Source organism: Balaenoptera acutorostrata, chromosome 5 (genome assembly GCF_949987535.1).
Source record: "Balaenoptera acutorostrata chromosome 5, mBalAcu1.1, whole genome shotgun sequence".
NCBI classification, from domain to species: Eukaryota; Metazoa; Chordata; class Mammalia; order Artiodactyla; family Balaenopteridae; genus Balaenoptera; species Balaenoptera acutorostrata.
The window spans coordinates 110,228,590-110,242,776 of NC_080068.1; the positions used below are offsets into that span (position 1 = coordinate 110,228,590).

The window sequence follows — 14,187 nt, forward strand, 5'->3', positions numbered from 1 at the left end:
AGACTGAGACTGTCAGTCATTGGCTTGGGAACAGTCCATGGGAAGGCTATACTAGAGACCAGGTGACTTGGGTTCTAGTCCCAGCTTTGTAGTCAAGCTAACATTATTACCTTGAGTAAGTCACTTAACCAAAGGGTCTCAATTTCTCCTTTTATAAATTAGGAGGGTGTAGTACACATTCTGTACAAGTCATTACATTTTACGATTGTATAGAAGTTGACTAGGACATCACATCTGCAATTTTATAAGAACAGAATGTTCAAATCTAAAAAGTTATAATTTCAATTTTCATGTAATTCTAACTTGATAGTGTATATTGGATACAATACATTTTCTTTTTTTTTTTCTTTTTCACTTTTCCAACTTTATTAAAGAAGTTCACCATAGTAACATTTTCCTTTTTAATAGGGCATTGTTTTTGCTACTTACAAGTTTCTCTATTGTCATATATTTGAAAGACAATATGATATCAAATTAACATATTCTATGAATGTATTAATTTTTTTTATACTGTAACTTTTCATTTCTGTATAGTCAGGGTTTTTTTTTTTGTTTTTTTGTGTTTTTGCTTTTTTTTTTCTTTTTTGCCAATTGCAATGAGGACACATGAAATTGGCCCTAAGCAGATGTGTAAAGTAGGAAAGTTTTTCTTAGGAACGCTCACATCTCGCCTTTTTTTCCTTCTGTTTTCTTACACACAATCTTGCCTCCAAAATCTCCCTTATTCTCTAGAGGTTTTAAATTTATTTATTTATCCAGTCAAAAAATGTACATATGTCTACTAAACGCCAAACATTGTTCTGAATGTTGGATGTATGAAGAACAAATTGGACTGCCTTCATGGAGCTTACATTCTGGTGGGGGAGGTGAATAAAGAAAAACCATAAATAAATGTATAACACATTAGGTAGTGATAAATGCTATAAAAAAATAATGTGGGATGAGAGGGGGGTGCAGATGATTGAGGTCAGGATCGTTTTTTAGATAAGGTGGTCAGGAAGGCTTATTTGACTAGGTGAAGACATTGAGCAAATGACCTGAATGAACATTTGAAGATTTGGATGAAGTGTTCTAGTCAGAGGATCCAGCTAGTAAGAAGACCCTGAGCAAATCTACAGAGACAGAAAGTGGATCAGTAGTTGCCTAGAGCAGGGAGCTTTGGGGAGAGAATGGAGAGTGTCTGCTAATGAGTATGGGACATCTTTTTGAGGTGATGAAAATGTTCTCAAATTAGATAGTGGTGATACACAACTGTGAATATTTTAAAAACCATTGTATTGTATGCCGTAAAGGGACAGATTTTTATGGCCTAGAAATTATATCTCAATATAGTTATATTTTATGAAAGACTCTAAGTTAGGAATAAGTGTGGTGAAATGAGGAATAGCGGGAAGTTCAATATGGCTAGACTAGACTAAGGGAGATAGGAGAGAGGTAGATCATGTCAGAGAGATGTGTTTATCTTTCTGGAGGAGGTAAGTACTCTAGACCTCTATACTTGTAGCTATAGCTCTACCCCAACAAAAGAATCTTTGTACTATTTCCTTTGGCACTGAAATTCAGCTAGTTTTCATAATGGAAAGTAATCTCACGAACTAACTGATACAAAGGGGTTAATGATAGATTCTCAGGGATTTTTCTTTTGAATAAGATATTCCTGCAGATAAAAAAAAATTCCAGAACCATGGATATCTATCCTGTAGGCTGTGGACACAGAATGTGATTGGAAAGGTTCTGGGAATCCATGTGTATGCCATGCCACTGTCTGTAGATCAAATAAATAAATGTATAACTTCTAACATGAGGAAGGAACCTGAGAATTGTTTTATATATGGAAGAGGGATGATCACTTTTTTAAATGGTGGAAAAAAAAATGTTGGGAACCATTTGGTTAAAACAAAGGGATTCTTTTTTAGAGACTTTGTAGGTACTTGTAAAAGACTAGTATGGATGATATTTTGAGGTGAATGTTAAAGTAGGGACTTTTTGATTCTGTAAATATAGCTTCTAGGCTGTGGCAATTTTTGTATAATCCAAGACAGAACTTGATGGACATATGCAGAGTCAGTTTTGATTACGTGGATTGTTTTTGACAAAACTTTTATTCTCAGGTGACTTTTCTCTTTGACACGCAATATTTCTAAGTAACTTATTACTTCTGTGTCACTTCAGGTAATAATTTAAATAGGAAATTTAATAGGAAAGTAACCGTGCTGTTAAGAAACTCAACATATATTTCTTATGTAACTAAATATTTTGAGGAATACTTGATGATTATTAAAATCTGTGTCCCTCCTTGCCGGTATAGAAAATAGAAATTTGGTCTTCTAGAACATAACAGGATTTTATTAATTTATTAATTTGGAAAGGGCCTATCTCCTTTTCTAGGAAAAAGGCATTGAAGTGATGTTTTCTCCCCACCCTTGCCCTACTTGGACCCTTGATTGGGATACTCTTCCTGCAGCAGTGAGCCCAAAGGAAGGTAAGTTTTGGGTTTTTTTAATCTTTAAATTTTACTCATAATCGGGATACCCTCTTCAGATCCATCTTCTAGTTCTCTAGTTCTCTCTTTGGCTATATCTAATATTCTGATCATACTATCCGCTGAGTTTTCATTTTATTTTTATTACAAAATTTTACATATACACATTGCTCTGATTTAATATTTCTCATATTTTCCTACACTGCTTCATCTGTTCCTTTTTTTCCTTTCCTGAAGTATTTTGAAGCCTATCCCAGATAACACGTCATACTATAGTACACACATCTAAAAAATATTGACATCTTAAATAATCACATCATTATCACGCTTTATAAGAATCAACAAAAATTCCTTCATTATCTAGTAACCAGTTCATAATCATTTCCAATTGTTTAAAATATTGTTTGAAAAAATATTTTGATAGTTAGATTTTTAGTTAAATATTTTTATTGCTAAAAACTATATTTGGTTTGTTTTGATAATAAACTTTTCCTTGTTCATGTTTCAGTTTCCTCTTTTTATAATTGTTTAAACATAGTGATTTTATATTCTGTATTTTAACATAGTGATTTTATATTCTGTATTTATTATTTCTAATAGCTGATGTCCATAGAGGTCTAATTCTGCTGTTTGTTGTTTCTGTTGACTTCACTGCCGGTGTCTCATATCCCTAATAGTTCTGTAATTTTAGATTATAAATTCATTTTTTGGGTTATTTAAATCTTGGGATCTTGTGGGGCCTGGGATAGGAATGAATTGCCATAGAAAGGATTTATATTTGTTTATGCCAGACATCTTAAAGTATTTAACTTAAGGCACTAGAACTTAACATTATTATTTTTTCAGGTTGAGATTCCTTCAGCCTTTTCTGTCTGGAACTGAGGTTTAAACAGAAAAGTTAACTTTTATCTCCTTCCTTTGCTGTTGGGTAGAACTGTTTTTTTTTTTAATGCATTTTTTCATAATGAATATAGCTTTTCAAGGTTTCTGCTTTCATGTAGTGATATTAGTTTCAACTCTCCACCATGCTAGGGATCAAGGACTAGCCTATCTTCTTTGTCTTGCTGTTAAAGCCTAGATCTCTATTATCAGCAAATACCCTCCAGGGAGCTATGGTGTCAGTTCAAGATTATTACACTACTTTTTAGTTCCTTTCCCCCTTTTTAAGGCCCTATGGATTTTCCTTACTCTCAGAAGTCCAGTTAGACATGTAAAGGATGATTGTTGAATTTTAAATGCCATTTTAGTTATTTTTAGGTGAAGAATTTTTTTTAGCTCAATGTTCTATTTCTTTAATTGTTCATGTATTCTTTAGTTTTATACTAATCCAAATATGTTTTGATTTTTCAAATGCTGTTTGAAATCATTTGCCTTCCTTTTTCATACTCTTCTCTTCTATGATGCTTCCTGATATTGCCTGTATCTTACTAATCAATTCTGTTCTGTCAATCGAGGAAATATTTTAGTATTGTTCCAAAATGGAAGAAAATTATGTTGGATAGTTAAGAACTCTGCTGCAAAGATATTTGTATAAAAATGAAATCTATTTTTTGTCTTTTATTAAATATATGAAAAATAGTCACTAATGAATTTGTTAATGTTTTACTTTTAAAATTTTTTGACATTTTACAAAGCTTAAATGTTTGTTTTTATGTGCAATTAGATTTTCTATACTCTTCAGTTATAGTATAGATTCCGAACGGGTTAAACCTATAGTTTACTAAATAAAAGTCATATTTTTATTAATATTTATATTAAAAATTAAAACAGCTTTTAAGTGCCACATGCTTTGCTTTATCTATAATTAATTTACTATGAAGGCAAAATAATATTTTCACTTATTAATGTGAGCACTCAATTACATCTGCTAACAACTCAAAGTTGACATTAAGCATTCGTGTCTAGTCATTTTACTGGTTAGAAGTGCATATCTAATGGAGCTCATGGAATATATTACTCATTATATCCCTTTAATTGGATCACCTTGTTTTCATAAATATTATGACAAAGAGGGAGCTATAACAGCAAAGCTACATGGTGTACTCACATTTCATTTACTGTTTCCTAAAGGTTTATAGTCTTGTTAAACTAAGGTAGAATTGTGGCATTTTAGATGTTCTGTTTTCAGTTCTGGCAGTTTCAATATTGCATAGTCATAGGATCTTGGTGAATTGAAATTATTCCCATAGAGGTGCAGAAGTCACTATGAATGTGTTCTCATGATTTGTGCTCTGGTACTGTCTTTTAGGAGAAATTGAATTGTAATAAGGTATTATTGGTACTTGGTTCATTTGGATGTTTCACAGACTGACTCCTTATACTGACTGTACTGAGTTACATCAAGATTGTGGTGCATATTTTAAGAATCAGCTTCTTTACCATCAAAAACTGTATTAATTCTCATGATGGAATCTAATATATTTCATAAGCCTGTCTAGTCTCTTATCCTCTGCTCTCACCCATTTCTCTCCCTACATCTTACATAACATCCCCTGAACTTTTTGCTGTTCCTTATACAACCTATATTTACTGTCTCCATGCCTTCACGATTATTTTTCCTCCAGCCTTACATAGTCTTCTTTCTTCTTCCCATTCCACTGAAATTATAATCATCTTTTAAGGGTTAACTCAAATGCTGCTTCCTTCATTAAGCCTTCTTCATGGATTATGGAGTCAGCCTGCCTGAGTTTGAAACTTGGGCTACTAGCTAGCTAGGTAACCTATGGCCAGATTCTCTACTGAGAATGTCTGAATTCTCTGTTTTCTCAACTGACAATTCTCTGTACCTCAATGGCCTCATCTGTAGAATGGGGATAATAATACTACCTACCTCATGAGATTGTTAGTACATTCAATGAATTAATATATAAAACAGTACAGTGCCTAACTATAACTATAAATAGTAAATGTTAAATAATACTAATATAGTAGTCAGAGTAGTCAGTAGTAGTCAGTAGTCAATCACGTTCTCTCAACATTCCTTTAGAACTTTCTTATACTTCATTTTGATACTTATAGAATACTTCTCTTATACTAGTTTACATGCATGTATTCCTTCTCCAATAAACTGTGAGCTCTTTAAATATAGGGCTCCTGTGGATAGGTCCTCAATAATTTTTTATTAAATTGAATTGGATTGAGACTATAGATCCTTTTTTTAACTTCCCAAGTTTCCACTTAAACCATGCAACTTTTTTGTCTCATAGATTTAAAAGGCTAAAATAATTGGGATTATTTAGTTTTAAGAAAACAGAACTGAATATTTAATTTACATTATCATTCTTATAGTTGTCATTATTAATATTATTACATATTTTTAAATGGACTTTTTAGGAGTAAGTTGCAGACATCATTACTCTTCACTTCTAAATACTTAACTGTCTCCTTTAAGAACAAGAACATTTTCTTATATAGCCATAGTACAATGATCAAAATAGGATATTTAATTCAGTTCATACTATTGTCTACTATTCAGTTCAGTAGATTGTAGTACATTTTGTTGTCATGTCTCTTTAATTTCCTTTAATGTGAAACAGTTTCTCAGCCTTTCTTTGTCTTTTATACCATGGACTTTTTTGAAGAGTTCAGGCCAGCTTTTTGTAGAATATCTCTCAGTGTGGATTTGTCTGATGTTTCCTCATGATTAGATTAAAGTTATGCATTTTTGGCAGGAACAACACAGAAATGATGTTGTGTCCTTCTCAGTGCCTCATTATCAGGAGGCATATTATGTCTGTTTGGGCCCAGTGACGTTAACTTTAATCATTTCGTTAAGGTGGGGTCTGCCAGGTGTCTCTACTCTAATGTTACTATTTTGCTCTACTGAATTAATAAGTAGTACATGGGGAGATATTCCAGACTACATAATAACTTGTTTCTTTTCAAACTTTCACTCACCAATTTATATTCGTTTGATGCTTTCTTGCCTGTGACAGTTGCAAAACAGTGATTTTTCAACTCCATCATATTCTATATTTATTAGTTGCCACTCTACTGTAAGAAAGTCTTCTTTCTCCTTTTTGTCTTTCTTCCCTTTCTTTCTTTCTTTTCGTTTCTTTTCTTTCCTTCTTTTGACTCATGAATTTTTATTTTATTAAATAAGTTATAATACATCACTGTCATTATTTATTTCAGTGCTCAAGTTGTCCCAGGTTGTAGGTGCCTTCAAGCTGGCTCCTGATCCTTTGGAAACACCCCAATCATTCTATGATCATGTCCTTAATTTCTGGCATAACAAAATAATTACAGGCTCATTTTGTCATGTCCCCGCCCCAGCCCTAGAATCAACTGTTTCTCCAAGGCGCCCTCGTTTCTTTTAGTAGAGAATAGTATTTAGAAACTAAGATTTGGGCACTAGGTACGCTCATTGCTAACAGTATTGCTTCTAGGTTCTCTCGGTAGAGAGATGTATATATAGATAGATTCATTAGGAAATAGCTGTATGTATACATACATCTGTGTACACACACATACATAATCATACACATCGATATCTACTATATCTATATATCTATGTCTATTATCTACATATATTGAAAATCATGAGTTTATGCTGATACCTCTAATTCCAATCCAATACCACAAGATTCTTCCTAGTTTTTCTGAATTCAGTATCTGTATCTACCTCTTCCAACAGTAAAAATTATAGCACCAAATATCACCTATGTATTTGCTCATTTGTTCAGTCCTAGAATATATGGACAGTAATTTAAGAGTTGCTTTACCCATATCTCTGTGAAAAATACACCTACTAAGTTGAGTTCCAGTTTGTTTGCAGTTATTTTCATCTTTGAATTGAGGGTATATGGTCACAGTTCTCATGTAGGTAACTGTGATCAGATGGTTCTACAGAAGATGAACTATGAAAAGTGAAAAATGAAATGTTTAAGTTAGTATTAATCATGTCCCCTGATAGAAAATCTTCAACCAACCTTTCCCTGCACTGAGAAGATCCAGGCAATTGCATGTACTCTACTACCTGTTGTCCTCAAATACCTGTGATTTCTTACTCTAATGAACTAGGATAAATACTGTGAGCCTGAAGACTCCTTTTGTTAAGTCCAGAGACACCTTCTGTTCTTGACCTTTGAATTTTTGCCCTCTGAGTAGGAAAGAAAGAATGGATATAGTCTTTTGCCTTAAGACCTAGAATAGAGCTGCTCTAAGTCGCTCACTCCATCGATATTTCGCTACAGCCTTTCTGTTCTCCAGTAGTTTTTACGTGGCTGGTTCCTGTATTAGGAGTGGCTCTATTCCCTAATAACCATATCAATCATATAGAAGGGAGGAGAGTCAGAAGCATAACCTTATAGAAGAGAAAGGCATTAAACAGATAGCTGTTTAGGTGTTGTTCCAGTTATAATCTCTTTTCTTCTTTTTTTTTTAACATCTTTATTGGAGTATAATTGCTTTACAATGTTGTGTTAGTTTCTGCTGTACCACAAAGTGAATCAGTTATACATATACGTATGTCCCCATATCCGCTTCTTCTTGCATCTCCCTCCCACCCTCCCTATCCCACCCCTTTTAGGTGGTCACAAAGCACCGAGCTGACCCCCTGTGCTATGCAGCTGCTTCCCACTAGCTATCTATTTTACATTTGGTAGTGTATATATGTCCATGTCACTCTCTCACTTCGTCCCAGCGTACCCTTCCCCCTCCCCATGTCCTCAAGTCCATTCTCTACATCTGCGTCTTTATTCCTGTCCTGTCCCTAGTTCTTCAGAACCTTTTTTTTTTTAGATTCATATATATGTGTTAGCATATGGTATTTGTTTTTCTCTTTCTGACTTACTTCACTCTGTATGACAGACTCTAACTCCATCCACCTCACTACAAATAACTCCATTTCATTTCTTTTTATGGCTGAGTAATATTCCATTGTATATATGTGCCACATCTTCTTTATCCATTCATCCAATGATGGACACTTAGGTTGCTTCCATGTCCTGGCTATTGTAAATAGTGCTGCAATGAACATTGTGGTACATGACTCTTTTTGAACTATGGTTTTCTCAGGGTATATGCCCAGTAGTGGGATTGCTGGGTCATATGGTAGTGCTATTTTTAGTTTTTTAAGGAACCTCCATATTGTTCTCCATAGTGGCTGTATCAATTTACATTCCCACCAGCAGTGCAGGAGGGTTCCCTTTTCTCCACACCCTCTCCAGCATTTACTGTTTGTAGATTTTTTGATGGCCATTCTGACCGGTGTGAGGTGATACCTCATTGTAGTTTTGATTTGCATTTCTCAAATGATTAGTGATGTTGAGCATCGTTTCATGTGTTTGTTGGCAATCTGTATATCTTCTTTGGAGAAATGTCTATTTAGGTCTTCTGCCCATTTGATTGGGTTGTTTGTTTTTTTCATATTGAGCTGCATGAGCTGCTTGTAAAGTTTTGAGATTAATCCTTTGTCAGTTGCTTCATTTGCAAATATTTTCTCCCATTCTGGTTGTCTTTTCATCTTGTTTATGGTTTCCTTTGCTGTGCAAAAGCTTTTAAGTTTCATTAGGTCCCATTTGTTTATTTTTGTTTTTATTTCCATTTCCCTAGGAGGTGGGTCAGAAAGGATCTTGCTGTGATTTATGTCATAGTGTTCTGCCTATGTTTTCCTCTAAGAGTTTTATAGTGTCTGGCCTTACATTTAGGTCTGTAATCCATTTTGAGTTTATTTCTTTGTATGGTGTTAGGAAGTGTTCTAATTTCATTCTTTTACATGTAGCTGTCCAGTTTTCCCAGCACCACTTATTGAAGAGGCTGTCTTTTCTCCAATGTATATTCTTGCCTCCTTTATCACAGATAAGGTGACCATATGTGTATGGGTTTATCTCTGGGCTTTCTATCCTGTTCCATTGATCGATATTTCTGTTTTTGTCCCAGTACATACTGTCTTGATTACTGTAGCTTTGTAGTATAGTCTGAAGTCAGAGAACCTGATTCCTCCACCTCCATTTTTCTTTCTCAGGATTGCTTTATCTTTAGCATTTGTTGCAAAGCTGGTTTGGTGGTGCTGAATTCTCTTAACTTTTGCTTGTCTGTAAAGGTTTTAATTTCTCTGTCAAATCTGAATGAGATTCTTGTTGGGTAGAGTAATCTTGGTTGTCAGTTTTTCCCTTTCATCACTTTAAATATGTCTTGCCACTCCCTTCTGGCTTGCAGAGTTTCTGCTGAAAGACCAGCTGCTAACCTTATGGGGATTCCCTTGTATGTTATTTGTTGCTTTTCCCTTGCTGCTTTTAATATTTTTTCTTTGTATTTAGTTTTTGATAGTTTGATTAATATGTGTCTTGGCGTGTTTCTCTTGGATTTATCCTGTATGGGACTCTCTGTGCTTCCTGGACTTGACTGACTATTTCGTTTCCCATGTTAAGGAAGTTTTCAACTATAATCTCTTCAAATATTTTCTCAGTCCCTTTTTTTTTCTCTTCTTCTTCTGGGATCCCTATAGTTCGAATGTTGGTGCATTTAATGTTGTCCCAGAGGTCTCTGAGACTGTCCTCAGTTCTTTTCATTCTTTTTTCTGTATTCTGCTCTGTGGTAGTTATTTCCACTGTTTTATATTCCAGGTCACTTATCCGTTCTTCTGCCTCAGTTATTCTGCTATTGATTCCTTCTAGAGAATTCTTAATTTCATTTATTGTGTTGTTCATCATTGTTTGTTTGTTCCTTAGTTCTTCTAGGTCCTTGTTAAACATGTCTTGTATTTTCTCCATTCTATTTCCAAGATTTTGGATCATCTTTACTATCATTACTCTGAATTCTTTTTCAGGTAGACTGCCTATTTCCTCTTCGTTGTTTGGTCTGGTGGGTTTTTACCTTGCTCCTTCATCTGCTGCATATTTCTCTGTCTTCTCATTTTGTTTAACTTACTGTGTTTGGAGTCTCCTTTTCACAGGCTGCAGGTTCGTAGCTCCCGTTGTTTTCGGTGTCTGCCCGCAGTGGATAAGGTTGGTTCAGTGGCTTGTGTAGGCTTCCTGGTGGAGGGGACTGGTGCCTGTGTTCTGGTGGGTGGGGTGGATCTTGTCTTTCTGGTGGGCAGTGCTGCCTCCGGTGGTGTGTTTTGCGGTGTCTGTGACCTTAGTATGATTTTAGGCAGCCTCTCTGCTAATGGGTGGGGTTGTGTTCCTGTCTTGCTAGTTGTTTGGCATGGGGCGGCCAGCACTGGAACTTGGTGGCCATTGGGTGGGGCTGGGTCTTAGCATTGAGATGCAGGTCTCTGGGAGAGCTCTTGCTGATTGATATTAAGTGGGGCTGGGAGGTCTCTGGTGGTCCAGTGTCCTGAACTCGGCTCTCCCACCTCAGAGGCTCAGGCCTGAAACAGGCCGGAGCACCAAGACCCTGTCAGCCACATGGCTCTGGATCACTGTGATGATGGAGGATGCTCCGCCCCCTCAATCTCTTTTATTCTTATATTCAGAGTTCCACTGTCTTTGAAATATGGCCCACTTAGGTATACATAAGGCCTTGGTTTTGCTTTTGAGCTACATGAGAGCACTAACTCCTAGGGATACTGATATAAGGGTGGTATCTAAAAACTTTAAACATAACCACTCATTCACCCTCACCCCCTGCCACCCAGTTTAGAGTATATGCTTATCAGCTGAGATAAAAGAAAAATTTAATGGCAGAGTTTTACTAGAAGGAGGTAGTAAGATCTCACCTTTCAAGAGGGTTTTAAACCTAGTAGATTTCATTTGCGTGGGACAGGTATGTATGAATTCTTAGAACAAGAATTACAAACTGCTATATTTTAGTTCCTGTTATGTAAGTCACTGATTGAATTTATGGTTCTAAGGGAATGTATCATTTTTCAATCCTAGTGGCAGATTATTCAATTAGTGGTGAGATGTTTCTTTTTATCAACCTTTATATACAGCACTTATAGATGACTGAGGTTTTTAAATTTAAAAGCTTATCCTGATGAGGATCATTTATGTAAATACCCATTTTTTTTCCCCCATTTGTTTCCTGTAGAGTGTTTGGGGTGTAAAAGAATGATTGATCCTTTACATTAGGAAAAAATATAAAATAAGATAGTGATACATGATATAACTAGTAAAAGTTGGCCTCAATGCAAAGTCTCTGCCCTCCCCTGAGCCTTTTGTTATATGCTTCTATAAACCAACAGGATCACCCTTTCTTTTTCCAGCAGTAGTGATGGAAGGGAAGGGTGTGGTCAAGGTCTTTCGAGAGAGTTGTATCCAATGTGAAGAATGGAAGGACTAGACAGAGCCTTTTCCTCTATCAGTGATTCTTAACAACGTTCTTACCAATGCTGAAGGATATGGTAAATAGCATTATTTATTGCTGTTTGTGCCAGAAGACCAGGGATGCTAAAAGTTCACCATAATGAAGACTTGTCTCATCTGTAATATAAGCATTGCCCTCCTTTGGGGAAAATAAAACATAAAAGTTTGTTTTAGGGTATCTAGTCAGGGTATAAGAATGCTACATTTTTCTAAACCATTGCTTTTCAAACTAGGACATCCATTGGAATCATTTGGATGGCTTGTTAAAACAGATCGATGGGCCCTACCCCAGAGTCTGAGAACAGGCCCTAGAATTTTCATTTCTAAAAAGTATCAACTAATGCTGCTTCTGCTGCTTTGGGGACCACAGGGTGTGAAGTTTTACCTCAGGTAACTGGTATAGTGCATGCATGGGCTGCTTTGATTGCCACCAAAGTAAGATGAACAAGACCAAAGTTTTCTAATGTTTTTTTTCTTTTTTACAACCTAAAGAATTATTTTTTGGCCCTTAGCATGGAGTACATCAAATATAGGCATTTGTGCATAACTCTGGACCATCTGGTAACTATGAAAACTTCTACTTTAAGCCAAATATGCTAGCAAATATAAGTGGAAGTAGAAGCATCTTGATAATGTAAATAAAAGTAACTGTCTCTTTCAAGAAATTTTTTTTTCTGAAATACTGGTCCTAGATTCTTACGATGAGACTCAAAATTAGCATATTTGTTTTCCTACTTTTAAAAAATCATTCTCCAGTGAGACAATGTAAGGATATAGTTTCCAACACTTTTTTATTTATATTGAATAACTTTAGACTATAAGGCTGTTACATTTTTGAACTTTTTGGCACTTAAAATACTAAAAGCACACCAAGAGAATGAGATCAAAGGTTTTTTGGGGTTTTTTTCTCCCCACTTTTCTGGAGAAAAAATTCTCTAACATAAATGTTTTTCATTTCTCTAAGTTATACTTAGCTGTGAAATTCAAAACCTGACCATATTTGACTCAGAACTCTACAAATTTATAACTGTTTTCTCTTCTTTCAAGAGTGAGGTTCTCAACAAGCATTTTGGTGCTTTACCAAAAGTAATACAATCTTGTATTTAAACTGCATTTTAATCTGAAGCTAAAAGCCTCTAAAACATAGTATGTATAAATATAGACAGAATTTATGTTAAATGTTTTAAAATATAACAAAGTTGCAAAGAACAAGTTTGCTATTTGCTTAGTGGTGCTCTTTTGATTTAGTGCCAAACACGAATACATATAGATAGAGAGACTGATAGAGATAGAGAGATATATCACATATGTATTATATTATTATATATTATGTATACAAATGATATAAAGCAGACCATGTGTTAAATTCATCTCCTTTTCTAGTAGAAAGTTAGAGTCAGCTAAAGTAATAGTAGAAGGAATTGAAACTGGCAGAGAGATGTATACATTTTTACTAGGCAAATTCTTCCTATTATTATAGCATTAGACACTCCTTATATAAAAATAGTGGTCTTTTATAAACTACTACTTAATTGTACTTGGTAATCAAGAGAGGTTATACTGATGGTAGGAATATTTTTATGTAAGTTTGAATGAGTAACCATTAGGTGAATGTTTTAATTAAAAAGAATTAATGTACTGTGTTGTAATCTTTATTTGAAAGGAAGGTAATATAAAGAGGTAGAGAACTAGTGGAAAGTTATCTTTATTTTTCAGTGTTACTTTCTTCATGTGGAATTTTAAAAGGTTTAAAGTTTCTTCATGTGAAATGTTAAAAGTTTAAATAAGAAAAAGAGAACTATGTAAAATACACACTTTTATTATGCAGTTGACCTTTGAAAAACGCAAGGGTAGGGGTGCCAGTCCTTCCTGCAGTTGAAAATCCCTGTATAACTTTTAGTCAGCCCTTGGTATACAAGGGTCCTCTCATATTTGCGGTTTTGCATCCACAGATTCAAGCAACTGTGGATTGAGTTAGTACTATAGTATTACTGTGAAAAAAATCCACCTATAAGTGGGCCTATGCAGTTCAAATCCAAGTTGTTGGAAGGTCACCTGTAAATGTGTAATAATAATTCATTGATTTTTATTTATTTAAGCCTTTTTTATTTAAACCTTTAAAAAAAATGATATACCTGTTAAAATTTCACATGAAGTAGCACTTTAAATAATTTAATCAAATCCTCCTCAAATTTATCTATAGGTTCAACGTAACTTTTATCAAAATCCCAACAAGATTTCTAGTAGATATAGACAAGCTTATTCTAAGTTTTATATGGAAAAAAGAATTTGGAAAAAAAAATGGTAGAGAGAATCATTCTATTCAATGTTAAGACTTCCTGTATAGCTATGGTAATTGGAGAGGTAGACATCATATAGATCAATAGAACAGAATAGAGAACCTTAAAAATGGCATAAAAGCAACTCAGTTGTAAGAAGGACAGTCTCTTCAAC

At 34.7% G+C, this 14,187-nt stretch overlaps 1 protein-coding gene across 3 annotated transcripts in view; it reads left to right on the forward strand.

The window, feature by feature from the left end:
• The window catches only part of GSTCD (glutathione S-transferase C-terminal domain containing), a 128,555-nt gene that overhangs the window by 16,974 nt on the left and 97,394 nt on the right, over window positions 1–14,187 (forward strand). For all 3 annotated transcript variants that reach the window (XM_007190986.2, XM_007190985.2, XM_007190988.2), the window contains one exon: window positions 2,389–2,482. In XM_007190986.2, the coding sequence (XP_007191048.1) occupies window positions 2,389–2,482 (94 nt within the window). The remainder of the gene's footprint in view (window positions 1–2,388; window positions 2,483–14,187) is intronic.